The 22500-nt window shown below is 40.9% G+C and overlaps 1 protein-coding gene across 1 annotated transcript in view; it reads left to right on the top strand.

The window, feature by feature from the left end:
- LOC135107619 (insulin receptor-like) overlaps nt 1-22500 on the top strand; it is a 62109-nt gene that overhangs the window by 15567 nt on the left and 24042 nt on the right. The window contains 7 exon segments of the mRNA XM_064017673.1: nt 305-444; nt 1695-1839; nt 3495-3697; nt 4637-4808; nt 5244-5500; nt 22223-22294; nt 22297-22395. Of these exon segments, the coding sequence (XP_063873743.1) occupies nt 305-444; nt 1695-1839; nt 3495-3697; nt 4637-4808; nt 5244-5500; nt 22223-22294; nt 22297-22395 (1088 nt within the window).

Here is a 22500-nt window from a genome sequence, read left to right as displayed (position 1 = left end):
GTAGGAAAAAAATACAAAACCACGTAGAGGGAGTTCAAGACTTCACCAGAAAAGGGATAAAAAAAATTGAAAATGCTAACTCTTGCATTAGGGAGGTGGACCGAATACGTGTGAGAGAAAGTAGTCTTGTGCAGCGAGACCGTGAAAGAAGGGGAGGGATGCAATTAGCAAGAACTTGACAAACTCTGCACTTCTGACCTACCATAAACCTAAGAAATCTGTAGTCAACTTGTAAGCAATAACTTGACATACTCTCTACTTCTGACCTAACCTGACCTCTAAGAGTGACCTGGGAAAGCTGTAGTGTGCGTGTCCTCCCTTGCGCAGGTCACCAATGTCCCAGGAGGTGCCCAGGAACTAACGTGAGTAGTGTGAGTCACGCCCAAGCACTGCGAGGCTGCACGTTGATCGAAGGAGGCCTCACCATTCTGATCAACGGTGGAGGTGAGTGTGAGTGTGCAGCAAAGGGGAGGGAAAGGTGTCTGTGGTGGGGCAGGGGTAGTCATGAGGAAGTGAGAGGGATGCTTGGGTGTGTTGCATGGAAGAAGAGGTGTTTGTGTCTGACTGGAAGATGTAAATGTGCGTGGAAGGGGTAATGACGGCAAGGGTGTTTGTATGGAAGTGCAGGGAAAGGTGTTTGTGTGTGTGTGTGTGTGATGAGGGATTGCGAGGGTACGTGTGTGTGTGTGTGCGTTGTGTATAGGAAGAGAGAGGAGTGTTTCTGTGAGGGTGCTTGGGAGGAGAGAGAGAGAGAGAGAGAGAGAGAGAGAGAGAGAGAGAGAGAGAGAGAGAGGAGAGAGGGAGAGAGAGAGAGAGAGAGAGAGAGAGAGAGAGAGAGAGAGAGAGAGAGAGAGAGAGAGAGAGAGAGAATAAATGGTTGATGTGAGTGGATGCTACATATTCTCTCTCTCTCTCTCTCTCTCTCTCTCTCTGATCTTCTAGCGGCACTCCATCAATAACTTTCTTCGTCTATATTAAACCCTTCTCTCCTGAACCTATTATTTTCTCGCCTCCCTTTAAGGTCTTCACCACCTCTACCTTCCCTCACCTTCTCGTAGTTCACACCTGTCGTTCTTTAATTATTTTACTGCCTCGCTTTTCTCTGGAGGTTATCTATATGGCTTTTGTTGAAAGTATGTATTGAAAACGATAACTTTTATTTTCTGAGCATTATGAAGTCAATAGGTTTATCTACCCACAGACATTTCAAGTTGCTTATGGCGTTTATTTATCTATTTATTTATTTTTTTCAGCTTAGGGTTATGTTGAAAAATCTGAACTTTTTACGATGGCTTTACGCTGTACACACACACACACACACACACACACACACACACACACACACACATATTATGATTCTAACTACGTACATTTGTACATCTGAATACGATTTGGGTCCTGCACTGATCAATTATTTTGGTATCAGTGGTGTAAGTTTGGTTATCTTAGTATAATATCGAGTGTCGAATTATTATTTTTTTTCCCAGGCTAGACAAGGATGAGAAAATAGTACCGTGTGTGTGTGTGTGTATCTCTCTCTCTCTCTCTCTCTCTCTCTCTCTCTCTCTCTCTCTCTCTCTCTCTCTCTCTCTCTCTCTCTCTCTCTCGCTAAACCCCACTGTACCAAAGAAAAAAACGCTTTTCACGATATTAAAAGAACGATTCACGCACCCCCACGTTTCTCCCTGCGTCAGAGAATGTGCAGAAGGAGCTGGAGGAGAACCTGAGCACCATCAAGGAGGTGGAGCACTTCGTCAAGGTGTTCCGATCCAACCTCACCTCGCTGACCTTCTTCTCCTCCCTCACTCGCGTCGGTGGCCTGGAACGTCTCCACACTGAGTAAGTTTCAAGAGAGTGGACAGGCTGATGACAGTACTGAGAAATGCCTTGTTCTCTTTACCACGACTATTTTCAAAGGCCACAGAGATCATTAGCCGGGTTCACAAGAGTGTTTCTCCTGTTAATTATGTAGAAATCTTGTTAATATGTCACTGGAAAGATAGAAATACCATTAAAAACACGTGTAAGTCAACTAGAGGCTTGTGGAAGTAGTCGGGGTGCGGGAAGAAGGGATTCAAAATACGGTGCCTTTAAGCTACAGTATTGCTCTTCTTGTGTCTCTATTTTTATATCCTTTCATTGCTAGATATCCTTTTCTTTTTAATCTCCTACAACCTCTTAGACGTCTCCTTGTTGTATGTATTACACTCTCTTAAATACTCCTGCCGTTTGGAAAGAGGAAAAAAAAATTAACCTCCTATTTCTGCTTTCCTTTTCCCTGTGTGTCTACGCATTTTTCATTACAATGTTCTGGATGTTAACGAAGCGCCACCAAAAATGTAGGTAAAGAGTTTTTTTCTATTGTTATCTAATTCTCGACGCAGATGAGAACCTTCCTTTTCTTTTTTAGTCTAGTTATTTTTTCTATTTGTCTATTTTTGTGGCTGTTACTTGCAATCAATACCGTTTTCTCTGTGCATTATAAATTTTCTTTCTTAATTTTCTCCAATGTTACTTATAGTCATTTCATTGTGCATGTAGAAGATAGCTTTTCTTGTTATTTATTTATTTATTTATTTACTTTTCTGGTTGTTATTTGTAGTTGACTTCGTTCTATGCATACGATAATTTTCTTTACTGCATCCTTTCCTTCTTCTTTTTTTTTTTTTTTTTGACCACTATTTACATTCAATTTCATCCTTATATTTTTTAACCTTATTCTGTAGCTTTACCTTCTAGTTCTTTCTCAAGTTGCTCGGATGTTACTTGCAATTAGTTTCATTATCACATTTTCACTCGTATTCTTAACACAAGCAGTAATTCATTTCACTTTCTCCTCCTATCATAATTTATTTCATCACTAACTTGCAATCTGTTTCATTCTCACTTTCACTGCGCGCTCATTTCGTCTTGTTCCTTGTATCATTTCCACCTGCTAATTAACGTCTCATAAACTCATTACTCGTATTCATTCCTCTCCACTCTTTACCTGCGTCATGTATCCTTTACAATTTACTCCTGCCTCTCATGCCTCCCTGACTTCTGATCCTAGTCCCTCTCTCCTTCCCTTCAGTCCATCACAATTCCCTTAATATATACATGTCGTTTCTTTTTCTCGTTTCCCTATACCCACAATTTGCCTCAGTTCTTCCTGTCCTTCATAATCACTTAATCTAGCCTATTCTGTGTCTCCCGTTATAGCTTTCTTGTTCTTTCCTTCGTGTATACCATTCCTAACCTCTCCTTCCCTTCCTTTTCCTTTAGTTACCCTTCATTTCCTTCAGTTCCACATGTTTCTTTGTCATCAGATCTGGTATTTGTCCGTCCTCTTCCTGCCTCTCCTGCCCACACGCATCTTTCTACTCCCGCACGTCACCCACCCTCCATTCTATCCCTCAGTAACTCCATGTCTCTCCCTCCCTGTCTTTCCAGTCCTTCATGCATCTCTCTCTCTTCTCTCACTCACATCAACCATCCTCCAATCTACCCGTCAGTTACTCCGTGGTGATTCTAGACAACCCCAACTTGCAAGAACTGTGGAACGCGTCAGGCCTCACCATCGAGCGGGGCAAGATTCTGGTCCACGCCAACCCTAAGCTTTGCCTCCACCGCGTGCACACATTGGCCAACCAAACGGGCCTCCAGGGCTTGTCCGAGACTGATGTGAGCCCGACCTCTAACGGCGATAAGATTCCTTGTGAGTATAGAGAGGGATGTAGAGAGGGAGAGGGAGAGAATAGCGTAGTTTTTTCAAATGTTTCGGCGTCTCATCTCGATAAAAATCAACATTTTATGATGGAAAGTACTGGGATTTTTAAGTCATTTCGTGAACCTTGCTATAGGTCATTGTGATAGTGAAATGACGGGATTTGTAATACGGTTCATAACTTCCGATGATAATGAGTAAAACATCGAAATCTTTGGGGCACTATAAATGTTTTGACGTGCACAATAAAGACAGAGGGTGGAGAGGGAGTCGTGGAGGGAAGAGTGGACGTGTGTGTGTGTGTGTGTGTGTGTGTGTGTGTGCGGGAGGTGTCAAGGTCGGTGCGTCACGTCAGAGGAAGTGGAGGGGGTGAAGTGCTACGAGTGAATAATAATAATGATAATAATAATAATAATAATAATAATAATAATAATAACAATAATAATAATAATAATAATGAGAGCCCTTCCTTTCATCTTCACGTGATATAAGCACCTGAGTGATATCATATTAATTAACTCATGATTATAGGCTGGGTATCGGCTCTCTCTCTCTCTCTCTCTCTCTCTCTCTCTCTCTCTCTCTCTCTCTCTCTCTCTCTCTCTCTCTCTCTCTCTCTCTCTCTCTCTCTCTCTCTCTCTCTCTTCCCTCAAACTCTTGCACTTAATAATATTTACGTACCTTCTTCTTCTTCTTCTTCTTCTTCTTCTTCTTCTTCTTCTTCTTCTTCTTCTTCTTCTTCTTCTTCTTCTTCCTCCTCTCCTCCTCCTCCTCCTCCTCCTCCTCCTCCTCCTCCTCCTCCTCCTATTCTTCTTCCTTTTCTCCTCTTCTCCTCTTCCTCTTCTTTTTTTCTTCCTCTCTCTCTCTCTCTCTCTCTCTCTCTCTCTCTCTCTCTCTCTCTCTCTCTCTCTCTCTCTCTCTCTCCTTCAGGTAACATCACGCCGCTGAGAGCCAACGTCAGCACCTCGCCCCTGTACGGCACGCTGACGGTGACGGTGGAGGTGACGCAGCTTCCTGGCGTCAGCGTCTACTACGTGAGCTACATGAAGACTGACACCAACATCTCCCTCTACGACAGCGACCAGCCATGTAGCGAGCAGGGGTGAGTGAGTGAGTGTGTGTGTGAATAAGTGGGTGAGTGAGTGACAGGCCAGTATCAAGAAATGCTTTGCTCTCTCACCACGACTGTTTTTTTTCAAAGGCCACGGAGATGATTTGCAGGGTTCTCAAGACTGTTTCTTCCTTTAATAATGTAGGAGTTTTGTTCACCTGCCTCTAGAAACGTAAAAAAAATACTTTAAAATCCGCGTAGCTTCAACTGGAGCCTTTTAAAACTACTGGAGGTGCAGCGGCGCAGAAGTGAAATTTAAAAGGATTTTCAGTGGTGGTTTCAATAATAGTATAAAATAGTTTATTACTACTACTGGTGTTGCTGCTACTACTACTACTACTACTACTACTACTACTACTACTACTACTACAACTACTACTACTACAACTACTACTACTACATCCACTTCGTCTTTCTCACTCACAGATGGGCGATGGTAGAAATGTCAATAGTGAACGGTACTGGAAAAGACGAAGGAAGCAGAAGAGAGGAAGGAAGAGGAATAAGAAGTGAAGAAAGAAGGAGAAGAGGAGGAGGAGGAGGAGGAGGACACATCATCTCCGGCACACTGGTCAACCTGGATCCGTTCACCCGCTACGCCGTTTTTGTCAAGACGGTTTCGCTGGACTCGAGTGCCCGCGGTGCCCAGTCCGAGGTGATGTACGCCACCACCAGCGCTTACAGTGAGTACCAGGAGGATGTGGCCCGTGTTCTGAAACGCTCCGCCCTCTCACCACGACTATTTTCAAAGGCCACGGGGGTGATTAGCCGGGTTCACAAGACTGTTCCTTCCGTTATTAATGTGAAAATCTTGTTAATCTGTCGCTAAAACTAAAAAAACACTCATGAAAATTCAAACAGCTTCAACTAGAGCCTTTTGAAAGTAGCGGAGTTGCGGCGCAGTGTTTCAGAATATGGTTCTCTAACATGTATTCAGAAACGCTTTGGTCTCTCAACACGACTAATTTCAAACGCCCTCAGAGATGAGTAGTCGGGTTCTCAAGCCTGTTTCTTTTAATAAAGCAGAAATCTTGTTAATCTGTCACTGAAATCGCAAAAAAACACCGCTAAAATCCCATGTAACTTTAATTTGAGCCTTTTGAAAGTACAATAGTGGTGGTGAGGCACAGAAGTGTTCATGAATATGGTCTTTTGCACGCTCGTGGGCTTAACAATACGAATATTAAATGCTCCTCTCCGTTCCCTTTCCTCCTCTCTGTCGCTGGTATAAGTTTGAATATCTTAACATTACATAATATCTAGTATAAGAATAACTTTATAACTCCCGGGTTCCTCTCACGTGTCGGGGTTGGAGAGGTGCCTGACAACGGAAGACTTTGGTCGTGGCATTTGAGAACCGTTACTTCGGGTCGATGTTCTTGATTCGAATCCGTGCGCCTAAGGACACTACGTAAGGGTTCCTATCGGCGCGTTACCACTGTGCCACGGTGGATTGAACAGTGTGAATGAAATGCTCCCTTTCCTTTCCCTTACTTTACTTCTTCCCGTCAGTGGTATATGCTTGACTAACTTTATATACATCGAGTGTTAGAATACCTTTCCAGGGTAGACTTGCATAAGGTAATAATTATATAGTTTTATTTATGATATCTAGTTCTCTCTCTCTCTCTCTCTCTCTCTCTCTCTCTCTCTCTCTCTCTCTCTCTCTCTCTCTCTCTCTCTGAGTCCGTCTGCCTATCAGTCTCTTCTTTCCCATCTAACTATTTCCTTTCCTCCCTCCCTCCCTTCCCTCCTTCCTCTCCATCGGATGACTGATTCCTTTCCCCCTTCCCGTCTTCCCGCCGTGCATCCTTCCTTTCATCCCGGTAACCTCCCGCCTCTCACTTCCAGGCTGCTTTTTACTTTCATCCATTCTCATTCAGCGGTGCTTTCTTTCCTCCCCCGCTAGCCAGTCCCAGTCTCCTTAATTTTACCCTTAATTTTTACCCATTACGAACGAAGACCTTAATCTGTGCCAGCTATTAGAGGTAAGAATGTGCTATATTAGAGATGAATAGAAAAGTGGTGTTGTTTAAAAGGGGTGGAGTGAAACAAAGAGGGTGATGTCACATTTGCTACGACGCTTCGTTCTCTTCTTCTTCGAAGTCGTCGTTGTCATGGTCGTAGTTCTGTTTCTATTCGTTATGTTCTTCCTCCTGCTCTTCGTCCTTCTTCTTTTTCTTTTTTTTTCTCTTCCTCCTCAATCGTGTTCTCGTCCTAGTCGTTCTCTAAGTTATTTCTTGTTCTTCTTGTTATTGTTCTTGTTCTTCTCTTTCTTATGTTTTATTTTTTCTCCTCCTCCTCCTCCTCCTCCTCCTCCTCCTCCTTCTCTTTTTTCTTCTTGTTCTTTTCCTGTTCGTCTTTTTTTTTCGTATTCGTCTTCTTTTTCATGTTCTTTCTCGTATCCTTCCTCCCCCTCCTCCTCCACCAACACAAAAACACAATATAACACTGATGCAATGAAAGTGAAATGTGTGTGTGTGTGTGGTGTGTGTGTGTGTGTGTGTGTGTGTGTGTGTGTTGTGTGTGTGTCTACGGCCCTTCAGACTCATCGAGGCAATCCCGTATCGACGCAGAACGGGAAAAATGCCCCGCGCCACCTATAGGCTTTAATGGGGTCAAGCGTGGAAGGGAGGGCGAGAGAGAGAGAGAGAGGAGAGAGAGAGAGAGAGGAGAGGAGAGAGAGAGAGAGAGAGGAGAGAGAGAGAGAGAGGAGAGAGAGAGAGAGAGAGGGAGGACAGAAAGAGCGGCCTTGACTTAGCACTGGTATCAAGCACAGACGCCTTCCATTCCCAAGGACGCGAGTCGGGAGGAATCTTAGTTTGATTTCAAGATTGGACTCTCTCCCTGCTACTGACTCATCTCCCTTGAATCACAAACCAGTGTGTTATTTCTTTTTGTTCAACAGCGATATCTAGACTTTATGAAGGCTACACATTGGGATATCTATTGTTTTAATCCTTTTTCTTTCTTACGGTGCTTGAAGAGATTGTGCAATAATGTTTTGGTGCTGTGAATTGATGCATACCGCAGTGAAAGGGTTAACTCAGTACAATCGACGGTTCTTTCCTTCTTGTTTTACGCCTGAAGGAGGTTTTGTTATCTAAGTTCGTGAGGAATGAGAAATGAAGCCCGTTCAGAGATACAGTTTCTACCTATTGAAGTAAATTATACAAGGACTGCCACGTGTCTGGGTCTGAATGGCTTTCTTGCAACTTCTCTTAATTTAATCTCTCTCTCTCTCTCTCTCTCTCTCTCTCTCTCTCTCTCTCTCTCTCTCTCTCTCTCTCTCCTCTCTCTCTCTCTCTCTCTCTCTCTCTCTCTTTGTATGTAAGATTGGATCTGGCTGCAGGAAAAAGAAGGTTAGTAAAAACAAGACTAGTGAAGTTGCCGTTCTTTACGCTCTCAAGTTACCTTCAGTACGCTTGGATAAAAATAATACCCTTTACTTGATATCGTAGCAGATGTGAAGGAGTGATGCACTGACCGACCCATCACACACAAAACACGGACACACTTGCAGGAGGAATGAAGGTTCTTTTGGATGCGTGTGAGGGAAGCCAGTTAAAAGATAAGAGGAATGAAAAAAAAAAAAAACACTAAGGTTCTTGCTCATATAAAGAAAAAGTTTGACCAGGAGATTTCCAAAACGAAGCCCAGTTTGGTTCCAGAGATGCCCTGATTCTTTTTCTACGAGGGAGATGTTACAGTCGTGGAGTCTGCCCTGATTTAAGTGAATGGGATGGGTCTGAGGGGAGAAAGACGGAAGGAAGGAATAAAAAGAAGCAAAGAAGGAAGAAAGGAATGAATCAGTGAAAGCAAGAATAAATGAAGGAAGGAAGGAAAGGAAGGAAGAGAGAAAGAAGGAAAGAGAGAAAGTAAGGAAGAAAAAAGGAAGAAAGGAAGAAAAGTAAAAATAAAGGAAGGAAGAGAGAAAGAAAGAAAGGAAAGAAAGGAAATAAAGGAGAGTAAACAAGATGGAAGGAAGAAATAAAAGGAAGGAAGGAAGGAACGGAGGAACGAACAAAGGAAAAGAAGGAAGGAAGAAAAGAAAGAAGGAAGAAAGGAACACATGACGGGGACGAAGACAAAACCTAGATACAGATGGAAGACAAAGGTTGGCATGCATTACGTAAATTGAACTCTGAACAACACAACATTGACTTGATTCTCCTCGTACTCTCGATGCCATTAGCAGATCCGATCAAGCTAAGGGTACGGCTTTCTGTAATCATGCGCCAATTAATCCTGAAGTTACTCACCCGACACAACAACATCTTACTGGCCTCCATCATGAAAAAATAAATAAATAAATGGGGGGGACTGGATGAAATTTGGAGGTTGTCTGTATCAGTGAATGGTTTATTAATTTTCTCACGCACTAAGGAGGGCAGAACAAGATCTATTAATTAACCCTTTCACTCCTATTTGTCACACATTTCCTTAATTGTTAACCTCCATGAGACATTTTTTTTTTTTCTTGTTCTATAGCCACCTCCAAATAACGCACTGGTCTGAAAAAAAAAAAAAAAAAAACATAAGAAAATAAGGACAGCTGCAAGAAGTCATCAGGCCTACACGTGGCAGTCCCTGTATGAAACATATCTACCTATTTCCACCTATTATCACCATCCATAAATCTGTCTAATCTAATTTTTAAAGCTCCTTAATGACTCGGCACTAACAACCAGAGTTCGTTCTAAATTGCAAAATCTATTCTTTTTATCTCTACCCTTCTTATAGATGTTTACATAGTTTCCATATATTGCTTCTAGTGTTCTGAATTGTTGTATAACGCAGTGAAAGGCTTAATACTAAAGAGATAAGAACAAAAAAAACTCATCCCTGCAAATGCTGATGACAGTATGCGAGTAACGCGATTTTGTTTGAGTTGCCCGTTAAAGAAAGTTGTTTAAGTAATATTACACACACACACACACACACACACACACACACACACACACACACACAATCAAAAAGTCATCTTTCGCTAGAGCAACAACCACCAATGAGAAGTAACCCACTAAAGACAAAAAAATATTAAAACAACATTAAATAAAACAAAAAATAAATGAACAAGAACTGGATTCCGTTCGTAACACTTTCAATACCATTCGTTGTTGTAGGTAATAAACTACAATTAAAAAGCCGTGTTTCGTCAGAGCTACAACCACCAGGGAACAGCGATATATAAACAATGATACATACATACACGACTTTATACGTACATTATTTCAGCACCGGGATAAATAAATGAACAAATAACAGCCTCACTGTGTATTCCAACGCTGCGCAGCCCTCACGTTACTTCATCACTGTGCTTCCGATCCTAGCACGTTGTTTGATGTGTCCAAGGTATTTATTTATGGCATATCTGTTTGCGTTCAGTGTATCTTTCTTTTCTACTTTTTGAGGGAAGAGAAAAAGGGGGGAGAGGAGAGGTTTGATTACAATAACATAGACAATACATATGAGAGAGAGAGAGAGAGAGAGAGAGAGAGAGAGAGAGAGAGAGAGAGGAGAGAGAGAGAGAGAGAGAGAGAGAGAGAGAGAGAAACCAAACAAATCTCCACTAAGAATGCATGCGCTACAACTGTCACTGGCTGCACCTGGCAACGAGCTGAAATAAAGGCAAACTCTACCTCAGCATTGACGATTTACAAAGACTCTTCCTCCCGCGTTGCAAGGACGGAGGACGGACTGAGGAAGCGGAGAGGCAAGCAAACTCTTATATTTTATGCTTTTGAGAGTGTCTGGCAGCTACTGATGTAACAACGAGTACTGAGGGAGAAGAAATGTAGTCTTGGTACGAGAACACTTGCACATAGTTAAGTTTTAAGAGATTAAATAAGGAGAATAGGGAAATAAAGTAGGTTTCTGGTAGCTGCTGATAAAACGATGAGTAATAAGGGAAGAGAAATACAAAAGCTTGGTGAGAGAAAATTAAGAGAAGATTAGATGAAGAGAATAAGGAATAAGGAAATAAACTAAGTCATTTATGTTGTATACTTGAGAGAGGGAGTGTCTGATAACTACTGACAAAAAGACGAATAGAAAGAAAAATGTACGCTCTTTAAGAAAACTGTAAGAGAAGATTCTATTTGGTTTTACGAGATTAGGGGAAGAGAATAAGGAAATAAAATAGGCCCTTTATACCATATGCTTCAGGGAGGAAATGTCTGGTAGGTATTGACGAAACGATGGATAGAAAGGAAAAATATAAGCTCCTTGGGGGAACTGTAAGAGAAGACTTGGCTTGGTTTTAAGAGATTAGTGAACGTTTTGTGATGTTTGCGTAAGGGAGTGAACGTCTGCAGTTTATCGATAACACTTGCAGAACACTAAGGAAAAGATCTAAGCTTCATGAAGGAACAGTGAGTGAGGAGTTTTTGAGAGATTTAAGAGATTAGAATCCCCTTTTATATTGCATGCATTACAGGAGAGAATGTGGGATGCTGACATTTTCTGAATATAGAGGGATAAAAAAAATCTTTGTATCGTGAGAGAATACGTAGTAAGAGGAGACATGGCTCGACTTCATGAAATGTAGAAAGATCTTTATACGATATGCATGGAGGAGCGAGGGAGTGCTAGATACTGACATGTCCCGGATATAGCGAAGAGAAATACTTGTGAGGGGTGAAAACAATAAGAAAAGACAAAATTTGGTCTGGAGGGATTAGACATGCATTCTTTTACCGCCAATATAAGAAAAGTGTCTGCAAGATGATGACAACGTTGAATAGTGAAAACAGTAAGAAAAAGACAAAATTTGGTCTGGAGGGATTAGACATGCATTCTTTTACTGCCAATATAAGAAAAGTGTCTGCAAGATGATGACAACATGACAACGTTGCTGAATACTGAGGAAAAAGTAGTGTATTAAGTCTTGGTGACAGCATAAAGAGAAGACTAGATAGGTGAAATAATAAAGATTTGCTGAGGATGGCACGGACTAGACGGGCAGCTGACAGAAATGAAAGGGGTATGTATGTTAGAGGAAGCTTTGGTGGAATACTCGAGACTCATAAAGGTGAAGGATAGTGACAAAAGATAACGAAGATAATGCTTATGATATAATCTGTTCTTTCTATTTTACAGCGTTTAGTGTCTCAGAAACAAACGGACGGGAAAAGATGTATAGTTAACTCAGACTTATTTTACCTTAAAACTGCACCTTAAAAAGACAGAAAAAATAAATAAATAAAAAAAAGCGTCTCAGGAACACAGCAGCAGGCACAGATAACTCACCTTAATTCCACCTTAAAGCTACACACTAAAAAGCCGAAAACAAGCGTCTCAGAAACAGACTGGAGGGCATGTACAGATATCTCAGCTTCATTTTACCTTGAAACTACACTGAAAAGAAATGATGTGTATTACGAGTTTGCCGCCACATGGAAGGACGAGAACTAGAGTTGGGAATGACGAAGCACCAGGCAAAGAACACGGTCTGGGAGTGCGTGTCAGGAGAAGGAAGGAAGGAAGGATGTCCAATTACTTACAGGGACAGAAAGGAAAGCGCCGCCAGGAACCCTCGCACGTACAATAAACTCCGGTGATGAAATCGTGGTAAGGAAGACCGGATTCCCTTTCACACGTTTCAGCGTCTCGTCTCAGCTACTTTTAACAGGCTCCAGTGGAAGTTGTTGGGTTTTCAAGGGTGTTTCTGTGATTCTAGGATAGTTTAACTGAGACTTCACACTTTTAATAGGCTGTGGTGGAAGTTATTGGGGTTTTCGAGGGCGTTGTCATGATTCTAAAGATTCGACATGTCACCGGAGTTTGGTTACGTGGGTGTTATCATGATTCTCGCAATAGTTTAAGAAGGATTCTACGCTTTTAGCATATTATAGTGGAAGTTATTGTGATTTTCAAGGCCGTTTCCAGTATTCTAGTGATTGCTTGGCGCGACGCTTTGATCAGGCTGTAATGGAAGTTATTGGAGGTTTTCTTTCAAGGATGTTTTCACGATTTTAGTGATAGTTTAGTATGAATTCCAATTTTTTTTTTTTTTTAACAGACTATAGCGAAAGTAATTGGAGTTTTCAAGGGTGTTTCCATAATTCTAGCAATAGGTGTTATGTTCTTATTAGTATACCTGTCAATATCTATTGTTGAGGAGGTGAGAAACAGCGGTCGCAATGTGTTTGGTTACCTCTGCACATACTCTGCTCTATTGGTTGCCACAGCTGACCAAACACATTCCGATCGCTGCATCTCACTTCCTCAATAGCAGGTATTAATAGGTGCACGAGTAAGACCACAGCCCCGCGTAAAAGAGCAAGGTTCCTGCATCACCAGTAAGAGAAAATACACATAAGAAGCTGAACATCTATGTGTCCTCCGAAAAAAATCTGTATGAGAGAAAAAAAAAGCGTTTTGAGAATACGAACACAAAATTGAAAGAGAGAGAGAGGAGAGAGAGAGATGAGAGAGGAGGAGAGAGAGAGAGAGAGAGAGAGAAGGGAGAGAGAGAGAGAGAGAGAGAGAAGTGATAGGAAGAAACGAACTGAAATCATGGTAAGGAAAAGAAAGAAAACGGAGGACGCTAAATCAGCAGGAGGCCAAGCAGCGAGAGGTGGGTCGCGTCAATCAGAGAAAATAAAGAACTGAATAAAAACTGTCTTCTGAGGAGGAGCAGCTCGAGGGGAAGGCACGAGATAGAGCGTGTATGGCCCTCTCTTCCTGCCGCAAAGAGACCCACCCAACAGTTTTCCTCTTAATCCTCTGGTGGCGTCCGTGGCGATCCAACTATTTCAGGATTCCCAAGAAAAGATAAGCAAGTCCAGGGGAGGAGGAAGAGGAGGAGGAGGAGGAGGAGGAGGAGGAGGAGGAGGAGGAGGAGGAGAAGGAGGGGGAGGAAAGCTACGTCAGCGTCATCCAATTGTGAGTTTGAAGAATGGAGGAGAAAAATATTACGGATGGCTTTCGTTTTTTTTTTTTTTTTGGGTGGGGGAAGAAGAAGAAGAAGAAGAAGAAGAAAGAAAGAAAGAAAGAAAAAGAAGGAAAGAAAGAAAGAAAAAAAAGAAGAAGAAAGACGAGCGGAGAGGAAAGAAAGAAAGAAAGAAAGAAAGAAAGAAAGAAAGAAAGAAAGAAAAAAGAAATATAGCACCACCGCCCACCACCACCACCACCACCACCACCACCACCACCACCAACAACAACAACAACAACAACAACAACAGCAGCAACAGCAAACAAAGACAAGGCACACCCCAGCCAACACAAAGGCGAAGGAAGTAAACGAAAGAGAAAGTTGCTTTACACAGACACTCAACAAGAAGGACATATGTTGTTTGTTTTTTTCACTGATTTTTTTTTTCCTTCCTCCTCCTCTTTCCTATTTTCTTTCCTTCCCTTTTATCATGCTGCTTGTCTTTTCTCTGTTTCGATAGCTTTAAAACTTCCCTCCATTTCCTTTCCTTCCTCCCTTCCTCCTTTCCTTCTCTTAATTCATTTTTTCTGTTTTTTTTTTTTTCTCTCCGATATCCAAGCCTTCCTCTTCATTTCCTCCTCCTCCATCTTCTTCCCTTCAACTTTTCTCTTTCCATCTTTCTCTTCTTCTGACTATTTAGTTTTATCAGGATCTCTTTCCTTTTCCTTTTTTATCTAATCTCTCTATCTTGCTGCATGTTCCGAATTTCTCTCTCTCTCTCTCTCTCTCTCTCTCTCTCTCTCTCTCTCTCTCTCTGAAGGTGAATCTCTTGGTGTCTGCCGCACTGGCACTCAAAGCTACCTGAGTATTTCCCTCTCAAGGTTATGTAGTTATTCCACAGAAACTGAGGGCGGCGACAGGATCCTGTCGCGCCAAGTGAAGTCATTAGGTGAGGGGAAAACAAGATGGACATGATTACTTTTCTTCTCCCCCTCCTTTTTTTACTTTTTTGCTTTACTTCGGCGGGAAATGAGACGAATGCGCGGCAGCAAAAGTGGGAGAAAAAAGTATTGTGGGAGTTTACACTATAATACGTGCGTTTCGAATATAATTGTTGAAGTTTCTCGCAGAGGGAATGTTTTATTTTTATCTAGTGCATGTGAAAGCCAGGTGCTGTATTCTCAATGGTTTTGGTGTCCTATCTTTGCTTGATTGGGAATTGCTGTGGTGTTTTCAAAGGTAGTTTTCGTGTTTTTTCTGGTGATAGTTTAACGATTCTGCGTCACCAATGGGGGAAATATCATTGAGAACCCGATTAGGTACTCTTTCTGTCTTTTGAAAGTTGTGCTTGTGAGAACCTAATCTTGCGTACTTGCAGGCAAGCTCTAGTGGAAGTTGTTAGCGATTTTCAAGGGTGTCTTCATAGTTTTATAAATAGTTTAACCCTTTTACTGCTATGGTTATCTTTTTCTGTTAACATTCAGGGCACTTTAAAATAGGTAATTTGTAGACACACACAAAAGAAGGAAAGGGATAATTTTTGCCTTTCTATATACTACATAAACATTAAGAGACTGTAATACAAAAAAAAATATGCCTTAAAATGTTGTAAGTGGTTATGTAGGAAAAAAAAAATAATAATGTCCAACAGTGAATGGGCTAAGACGGATTCTGCATCAACAACTGAAAAAAAAAAAAAAAAAACCATAATAACCTGACTATTTATTTGGCCCTTGAAACTATACATATAAATTAACAACTTCTAGATTTTTTTTTTTTTTAACAACTCTCAAAAATCAATAGCTTTCAAACTCAATAACTTCCAACTTAAATAGCTTCCAAACTCAAAATGAATTCGAAATCTTGTCAACATTCAAACACATCATCATTTCAAACTCATCAACATTCAAACTCGTCGACATTCAAACTCATCAACATTCAAACTCACAAACTTTCAAAATCAGCAACATTCAAGCTCACAAACTTCCAAAATTAGCAAGATTCAAGCTCACGAACTTCCAAAATTAGCAACATTCAGACTCACGAACCTCCAAAATTAGCAAGATTCAAGCTCACGAACTTTCAAAAATAGCAACATTCAGACTCACGAACCTCCAAAATTAACGAGATTCAAGCTCACGAACTTCTAAAATCAAAATCCTAAACAACTTTCAAAACCAAATAACTTCCCAAAAAATAACAACTCCAAACTACATCACAAAACAGGGGCAAACATGAGGCATTATCGTACAGATCTGGCGGGGATACGGAAGCAGAAAGCAGACAAAGTAAAGAATTATGCAGCATTACGCAGCATCACGTCCAGGAAAGGCTCTGGCAATAATTAGCCTAGTCCATTTATTTGCACCGACACGGGAGGATTGTCGCTCTCTGCTGCGTCTGACTGTGTTGTTGATGTTGTTGTTGTTGTTGTTGTTGTTGTAGTAGTAGTATTTGTTGTAGTTGTTGTTGTTGTTGTTGTTGTTGTTGTTGTTGTTGTTGTTGTTGTGTTGTTGTTGTTTTCCTTCTTCCTGCACCAGTATTTTTAAAGCACTTCGTCCTCTCGTAAGCACTAATTTCAAAAGCCCCAAAGATGATCAGTCAGGTTTTTCAAGAGTGTTCCTCCAGTTGATGACGCAGGATTCTTGTTAAACTATCACTAGAACCTTAACAACACCCTTGAAAAGGTCAGCTCCTCCACCACGTCCCGTTGGAAGTGGTCAAGACAGACGCCTCGACGTGTTTGAGAATATGGTTCCTGTATTGAATCTGGAATAGTTTTTGAGATTATTGTCTTTACGTGAATGAATTTAATTGCTTTTGTTTAGTTATATATTTACTTATCTATATTTAAGTTATCTTTATTCATCTTTTATCATTTATTTATTTATTTATTCATTGCATATTTACTTGTGTTTGATTCACTTCTCGTCCTCTCTCTCTCTCTCTCTCTCTCTCTCTCTCTCTCTCTCTCTCTCTCCTCTCTCTCCATCTCTCTCTCTCCCTCTCTCTCTCTCTCTCTCTCTCTCCTCTCTCTCTCTCTCTCTCTTAAAATGAAGAACATAGAAAGGCAGAACAAGCGAGTATAACAAAGGAAGCAGTTGGCGTGATTCACAACTGAATGGTTAAGAAAAAAAAAATAAAAGAACAGAAAAGTTGAAAGGTCAAGAATAAAACAAGAAAATAACAATAGAAAAAAAGAAAACCCCAATAAAATAACAGTCTGCGGAACACTTATCTAATTAACTGATTAAAGAGATACAGAATTAAAGGAAACAAGAACTGCAATTAGAAAATAATAATAAGTATGAGAATTAGTGCAACTCTTAATGGCCTGATCAGACAAAATAGAAAGAGACGGAAGAAAGGATATAAAACAGTAAAAAAAAAAAAAAAAAAGAAAAAGACTAACCTAGCCAAGGGGGTCTGACTCGAAATTAAATGGCTGAGATGTGATACCATTCCACAAAGCACACACGCATAACACGCTCTATATACTAACACACAACTCACAAAGGCTAAAAGGGGAAGCATGCAAGGGGATTATGGCAAGGTTTATGCACTGCACACACTACTATCATCCACGAACGCCCCAGATATACTCTCAGATAAGATTTATGGGTGGCGCCGCGGAAGGGAGCGAGGTGCAGCTGAGTTAATGGATGGAGCGAGACTGCCTCCTTCTTTCTGCTTTCTGCCCATCCCATCTCCGTCAACCGTGTCCTCTGAAGTGCCAGCGTGTGTGAAGTGTGGCTGAGGGATTGGGATGTGCTCGTGGTGGCTTTGCATTAGATGTCGGTGTACTTATATATGTGGTGACTGTGTGTGTGTGTGTGTGTGTGTGTGTGTGTGTGTGTGTGTGTTGTGGTCTACAGAGCCTGAAGTGGTCCTTCTCTCGGTATATTGGTTCATCCACTCTTGTCTTCTCAGTTCATGTTCCTTGCATCTGTGTTTCTCTCCCTTCTTACAGCTTCATTCTGCTCAAGAGTATCAAGGCACCTCTAACTGAACCTTAATTGGCTCTTCTTTAATATTCTTATTTTTTTTTTTTCCTTTTACCGGAGAAACAATAACTGGGCATTTGTTTTCCCTTAGTTTGTTTTTGTGCGAGAGTTTTTCTTTCTTCTGCATAAAGAAAGTTTGTGATGTCACCTCCTTTAAGGGCACAGGGAAAGTTATATTCTGATCTTATTCAAATATTTTTCTTCTCCCGTTTTCTTTTTCTTGTGTGTCCATGCTTCATTTGTCACGCTAATTCTGTTACCTGACGCGCAAACACAGTGATGCTCTCTCTTGCTGACTGGTGTACGCATACCCAGCTTGTGAAACGTGCGGCATATTCACTTCATCTCACCATAACCATTATTCAGGTACAGGACACCAGATTATGTCAACTTTGATATTCGAATAGCTTATAATTCAGCAAGGGTTTTGGTAGAAATACAACGTTAACTTGCCACAAATTGCAAAACAAGACGGGAATACGTATAGACCAATCAGCGGGGGAAAGCATTAGTGGCAGTTACCGTGTTCGCGCGTCCTGTGATGGCTGAAAATACTGCGACAGAGTTGATGAGGGCAGTAAAGCAAGCCACGCAGATGCTGCATACTGAGAACCTGGTAACTTCCCCTCTCACGCAGGACAGACTGACGAAGGAGCGTGACGTGGAGAGAGAAAAAGATAAAAAGCTAGTCCTGAGGATGAGGACGAGGAAGAGGAGGAGGAGGAGGGGAAAAAATTACAAACACCCAAACAAATGTGAAATGTCATGAGGTGAAGTTAGAAACACTCATCAACCATGCTGTTGTGTGTGTGCGGGAGGAGAGAGAAAGAGCAACAATAGTGGCAGCTACGCGTTTGCTGTACAACTTCTGATACAAAAAATCGTCCACACTGTAACATCCTGAAATAAAAAGGCGTCCATGTACAACAAAAACTTTCCTTTGCAACACGAAGGAAAAGAAAAAAAGTAAAAGAAAACTTTTGGCAACGATTTTTTGGCGAACTGTTCCTCGTGTGAAAAAAAAAGTTTATTTATTTTCTCTGTTGTATTGTACTGAAATCATTACTAAGGAGACCGAAATGAAAAGAAAATATACACAATGAATATCAAGGAACACATTTAGAGGAAAAAGAGAGAAGCAAAATTGACATCAAATAAAATATAAACTAGAAATAAAAGAAATAACACGACAAAAATAAGAAAATATGTATGTTACTTCCTTTTCGTAAATTAACAACAAAGAAATAAAGAAATTAAACTAAAAATACACATGTGTAAGAGAAAAAAGATATCGCAACTTTTTTCCTTTTACGAAAATATATTATTTTTATTTATTTATTTATTTATTTATTTATTTATTTATTTTTAGTAGTACGTACAGCAAATTCCTGTACAACTAATTAGGTTTCTTCACTGTAGGCTTTCCTCTTTTCCTTTCTCTATTTATCTATCGATCTATTTATCTATTTATCTATCCATCCATTCACCTACCTATCTACCTATCTACCTATCTCTCTATTTATCTATCTATCTATCTATCTATTTATCTATCTATCTATCTATCTATCTATCTTCCTGTTTATCTGTCTGTCTATCTATCTATCTATTCATCTACCTATTTATCTATTTATACATTTATACATTTATTTACCAATGAATATCTGCATTTCCTTTCGGTTCTCTCTCTCTCTCTCTCTCTCTCTCTCTCTCTCTCTCTCTCTCTCTCTCTCTCTCTCTCTCTCTCTCTCTCTCTCTCTCTCTCTCTCTCTCTCTCTCTCTCTCTCTCTCTCTCTCTCTCTCTCTCTCTCTCTGCTCCCTTTTCGTTTCCATCTTTATTGAAGCCTCCGCTGCAGTGACATCACCACCACTTTACAGGGAACAACGTATCAATGGTAAATATCAGAGATCAGTCAGTTTTGCATGAAGAAGACCAGCTCAATTACGTTGCTTCGTCTTAGAATCTAACTATCAGATTTTTTTTTTATGTGAGAGTGGTATTGGCTTAGGGCAACAAAAAGGAAGTGAAAAGAAAATACAAAGTTTTACTGAGTTGCCAGTCCCAAAAGAGAACAGCCAAATGTATTATTCAAAGTTGGAGGACACGCGTTTTGAAATCTCCGTCTTGAAAGAGTTAACGTCATAGGAAGGACTGTATAACGATAGACACGACATAACCGGACTCCATAGCAGGTGAAAGACAGGTGCAGGTGACACTAGTAGTCCTATCTCACCTGTGTACAATACTGCGTGGTAATTGCCTTGAGTGAATGAGTCTACTTTTCACACGTAAGAGGAGGCAGCGCAAGGTTATGGCTTTATTTGAAGTTACGATGTCATTAAGCCACGTTGCAATTACAGTAAATATTTTTTAAGATATTAGCCTCGCCGCCTGTGCTTCCTCCTCCTCCTCCTCCTCCTCCTCCTCCTCCTCCGTGCATTATCATCACCACTTTTCCACAGCAGCAGCAGCAGTAGTAGTAGTAGTAGTAATAGTAGTAGCAGTAGTAGTTGTAGTTGTTGTTGTTGTTGTTGTTGTTGTTGTTGTTGTTGTTGTTGTTGCTGTTGTTGTCACCGTTGTAGTTGTTATAATCCAGCCAGAGAGAGAGAGAGAGAGAGAGAGAGAGAGAGAGAGAGAGAGAGAGAGAGAGAGAGAGAGAAATCCTTAAAACACACTCCTCTCTCCTCTTTTATCTACACCGTAATCTATACACAGGGCAACAATAGGCGAAGGATAAGATCAGATTAACAGCATCCTCAGCCAATGCACACGGAGGAAAAACGGTCTGCAATCTATTTAAAGCGAGAAAAAAATACTGGAATGAACACGCCTCCCCCTTGAATTTCTTACCTCCTTTCTGAAATAATATTAAAAATCGAAATACGTAGTAGACTATAAAGTGAGAGTGTTAGTCAGCTGCAGTGGTTGTCAGTATTAAGAAGGTTTGATCTGATGTTATTTATTTATTTATTTTATAGATTATGATGGAAAAGAGGATGTAGTGTGGATGGTTCTCTCTCTCTCTCTCTCTCTCTCTCTCTCTCTCTCTCTCTCTCTCTCTCTCTCTCTCTCTCTCTCTCTCTCTCTCTCTCATCCATTCAGGGACGAGGAATATAAAACAGTATAATACTCTTTGGGCGACAAAAAAGCTTTACATACGATAAGTGAATAGCATCTCTCTCTCTCTCTCTCTCTCTCTCTCTCTCTCTCTCTCTCTCTCTCTCTCCCTCAGTAATAATGTGTAACCTGTCTGAGTTACTCCCCTCCTCCTCCTTTCCGGTGTTTTCTGCTGATTTATCCGTCTGCCCGGCTGTCTGTCTGTATCTGTGTCTGTCTGTGTCTCTTTCACCTGTCTGTCTGTGTTTAACTTTCATTTTCTATTGCAGTTTTGTCAGTCTGTTTAGCTGTCAATGTTTGTATGTTTGGTGTTTGTCCGTGTTTGTTTCTCTCTCTCTCTCTCTCTCTCTCTCTCTCTCTCTCTCTCTCTCTCTCTCTCTCTCTCTCTCTCTCTCTCTCTCTCTCTCATCCATTTCTTCCGATAGCTATTTATTTTTTTCTTCTCTCTCTCTTCTTCTTCTTTCTTTTTTTCCATTTCTTTGCATTTGTTTTCCTTCCTGTCTTGGCTCCTTCTCCATTTTCTTGTTATCTTTTGTACCTCTATTTCACCTCCTCCTCCACTCCAGTTTCTACTTTTCTTTTTCTCCTTCTTCTTTTGGCCATTTTCCTTTCAATTCCTTATCGTTTAAATCTCCTTTTCGTTATACAACTTTGGGTTTCTCCTTTTCCTCTTTCGTTTATTTCGTATTTCTTCTGCTAGATACATATTTCTCATTCCCGTTCAGTTATCTCACCTTTTTTTGTCCTCTCTTTCTTTCCTCTCCACGATTTCTATTCTCCTTCGTTCTTTTTCCTTCCATCTTTCATATTCCTTGTACTACTCATGTATATATATATTTTCTTTTGTCTTCTCTTTCTCCTATATTTTCTTTTATCCTCTCCTTACTGTGTTATGTTTCTCCTTCCTTATTCTCCTTTTAATTTTCTTTCACATTCCATTTTACTTGTATATGCGTATTCGTATTTCTCCCTTTTCTTTTTAGGTCCTTCATCTCCTTCCTTTCCTTCGCTATCCTATCCCTTCTCTTCCTAAAGTTTTCCCTTCATCGCTTTTCCTTTTTGCGTATTTCCTCTACTCGTACATGCATATTCATATTTCTCACTCTTCGTTTTGTTCATCCTGTTTCTCTTTCCTTTCCTTCGCTACCTCTCTTGTTTCGCACTGTTTTCTATCTTCCTTCTATTTTTCTATTTTACTACGTGCAAATTTTCTTGCATCCTTAACTGGCTCTCTTTCCTTTCCTTTTCGTCCGTTATCTCTCTTGTTTAGCTTCTTCCTTCATGTCCAATCTACTGTCTACAGATTTCTTGTATTCTTCTTCCTTTTCTTTCGTTATTTTTAGCACACTCTCCCGCGATATTACTTGGATTCTTCACACTCTTGAAGCCACAAATTTCCCTACAACAGATCCCTCGGAGCCTGAGAACCCGCAGTGGTCATCGCCAAACAGCTCGACGCTCAAGCTGTGGTGGCTGCCCCCCGACACCCTAATGGCGTGATCGACCACTACCTCGTCACTCTGGTGCTGCTGCTCGACGTCCCCAAGATACCCGCTAGCCTTGACTTCTGCATGGAGCAAGGTGAGTGTTAAACGAGTCCCCTGCTGCGGTTGTTAGTGAGTTAAACGGGTGCCTGTCGACGAGCTAGGTATGTTAGTGTAGTTTGGTTTTGCATTCTCCCAACTG

The sequence above is a fragment of the Scylla paramamosain genome, chromosome 15 (assembly GCF_035594125.1).
Source record: "Scylla paramamosain isolate STU-SP2022 chromosome 15, ASM3559412v1, whole genome shotgun sequence".
NCBI lineage: Eukaryota > Metazoa > Arthropoda > Malacostraca > Decapoda > Portunidae > Scylla > Scylla paramamosain.
The sequence above is the reverse complement of the archived record's forward strand: the minus strand, read 5'-3'. Positions and strand labels throughout refer to the sequence as shown.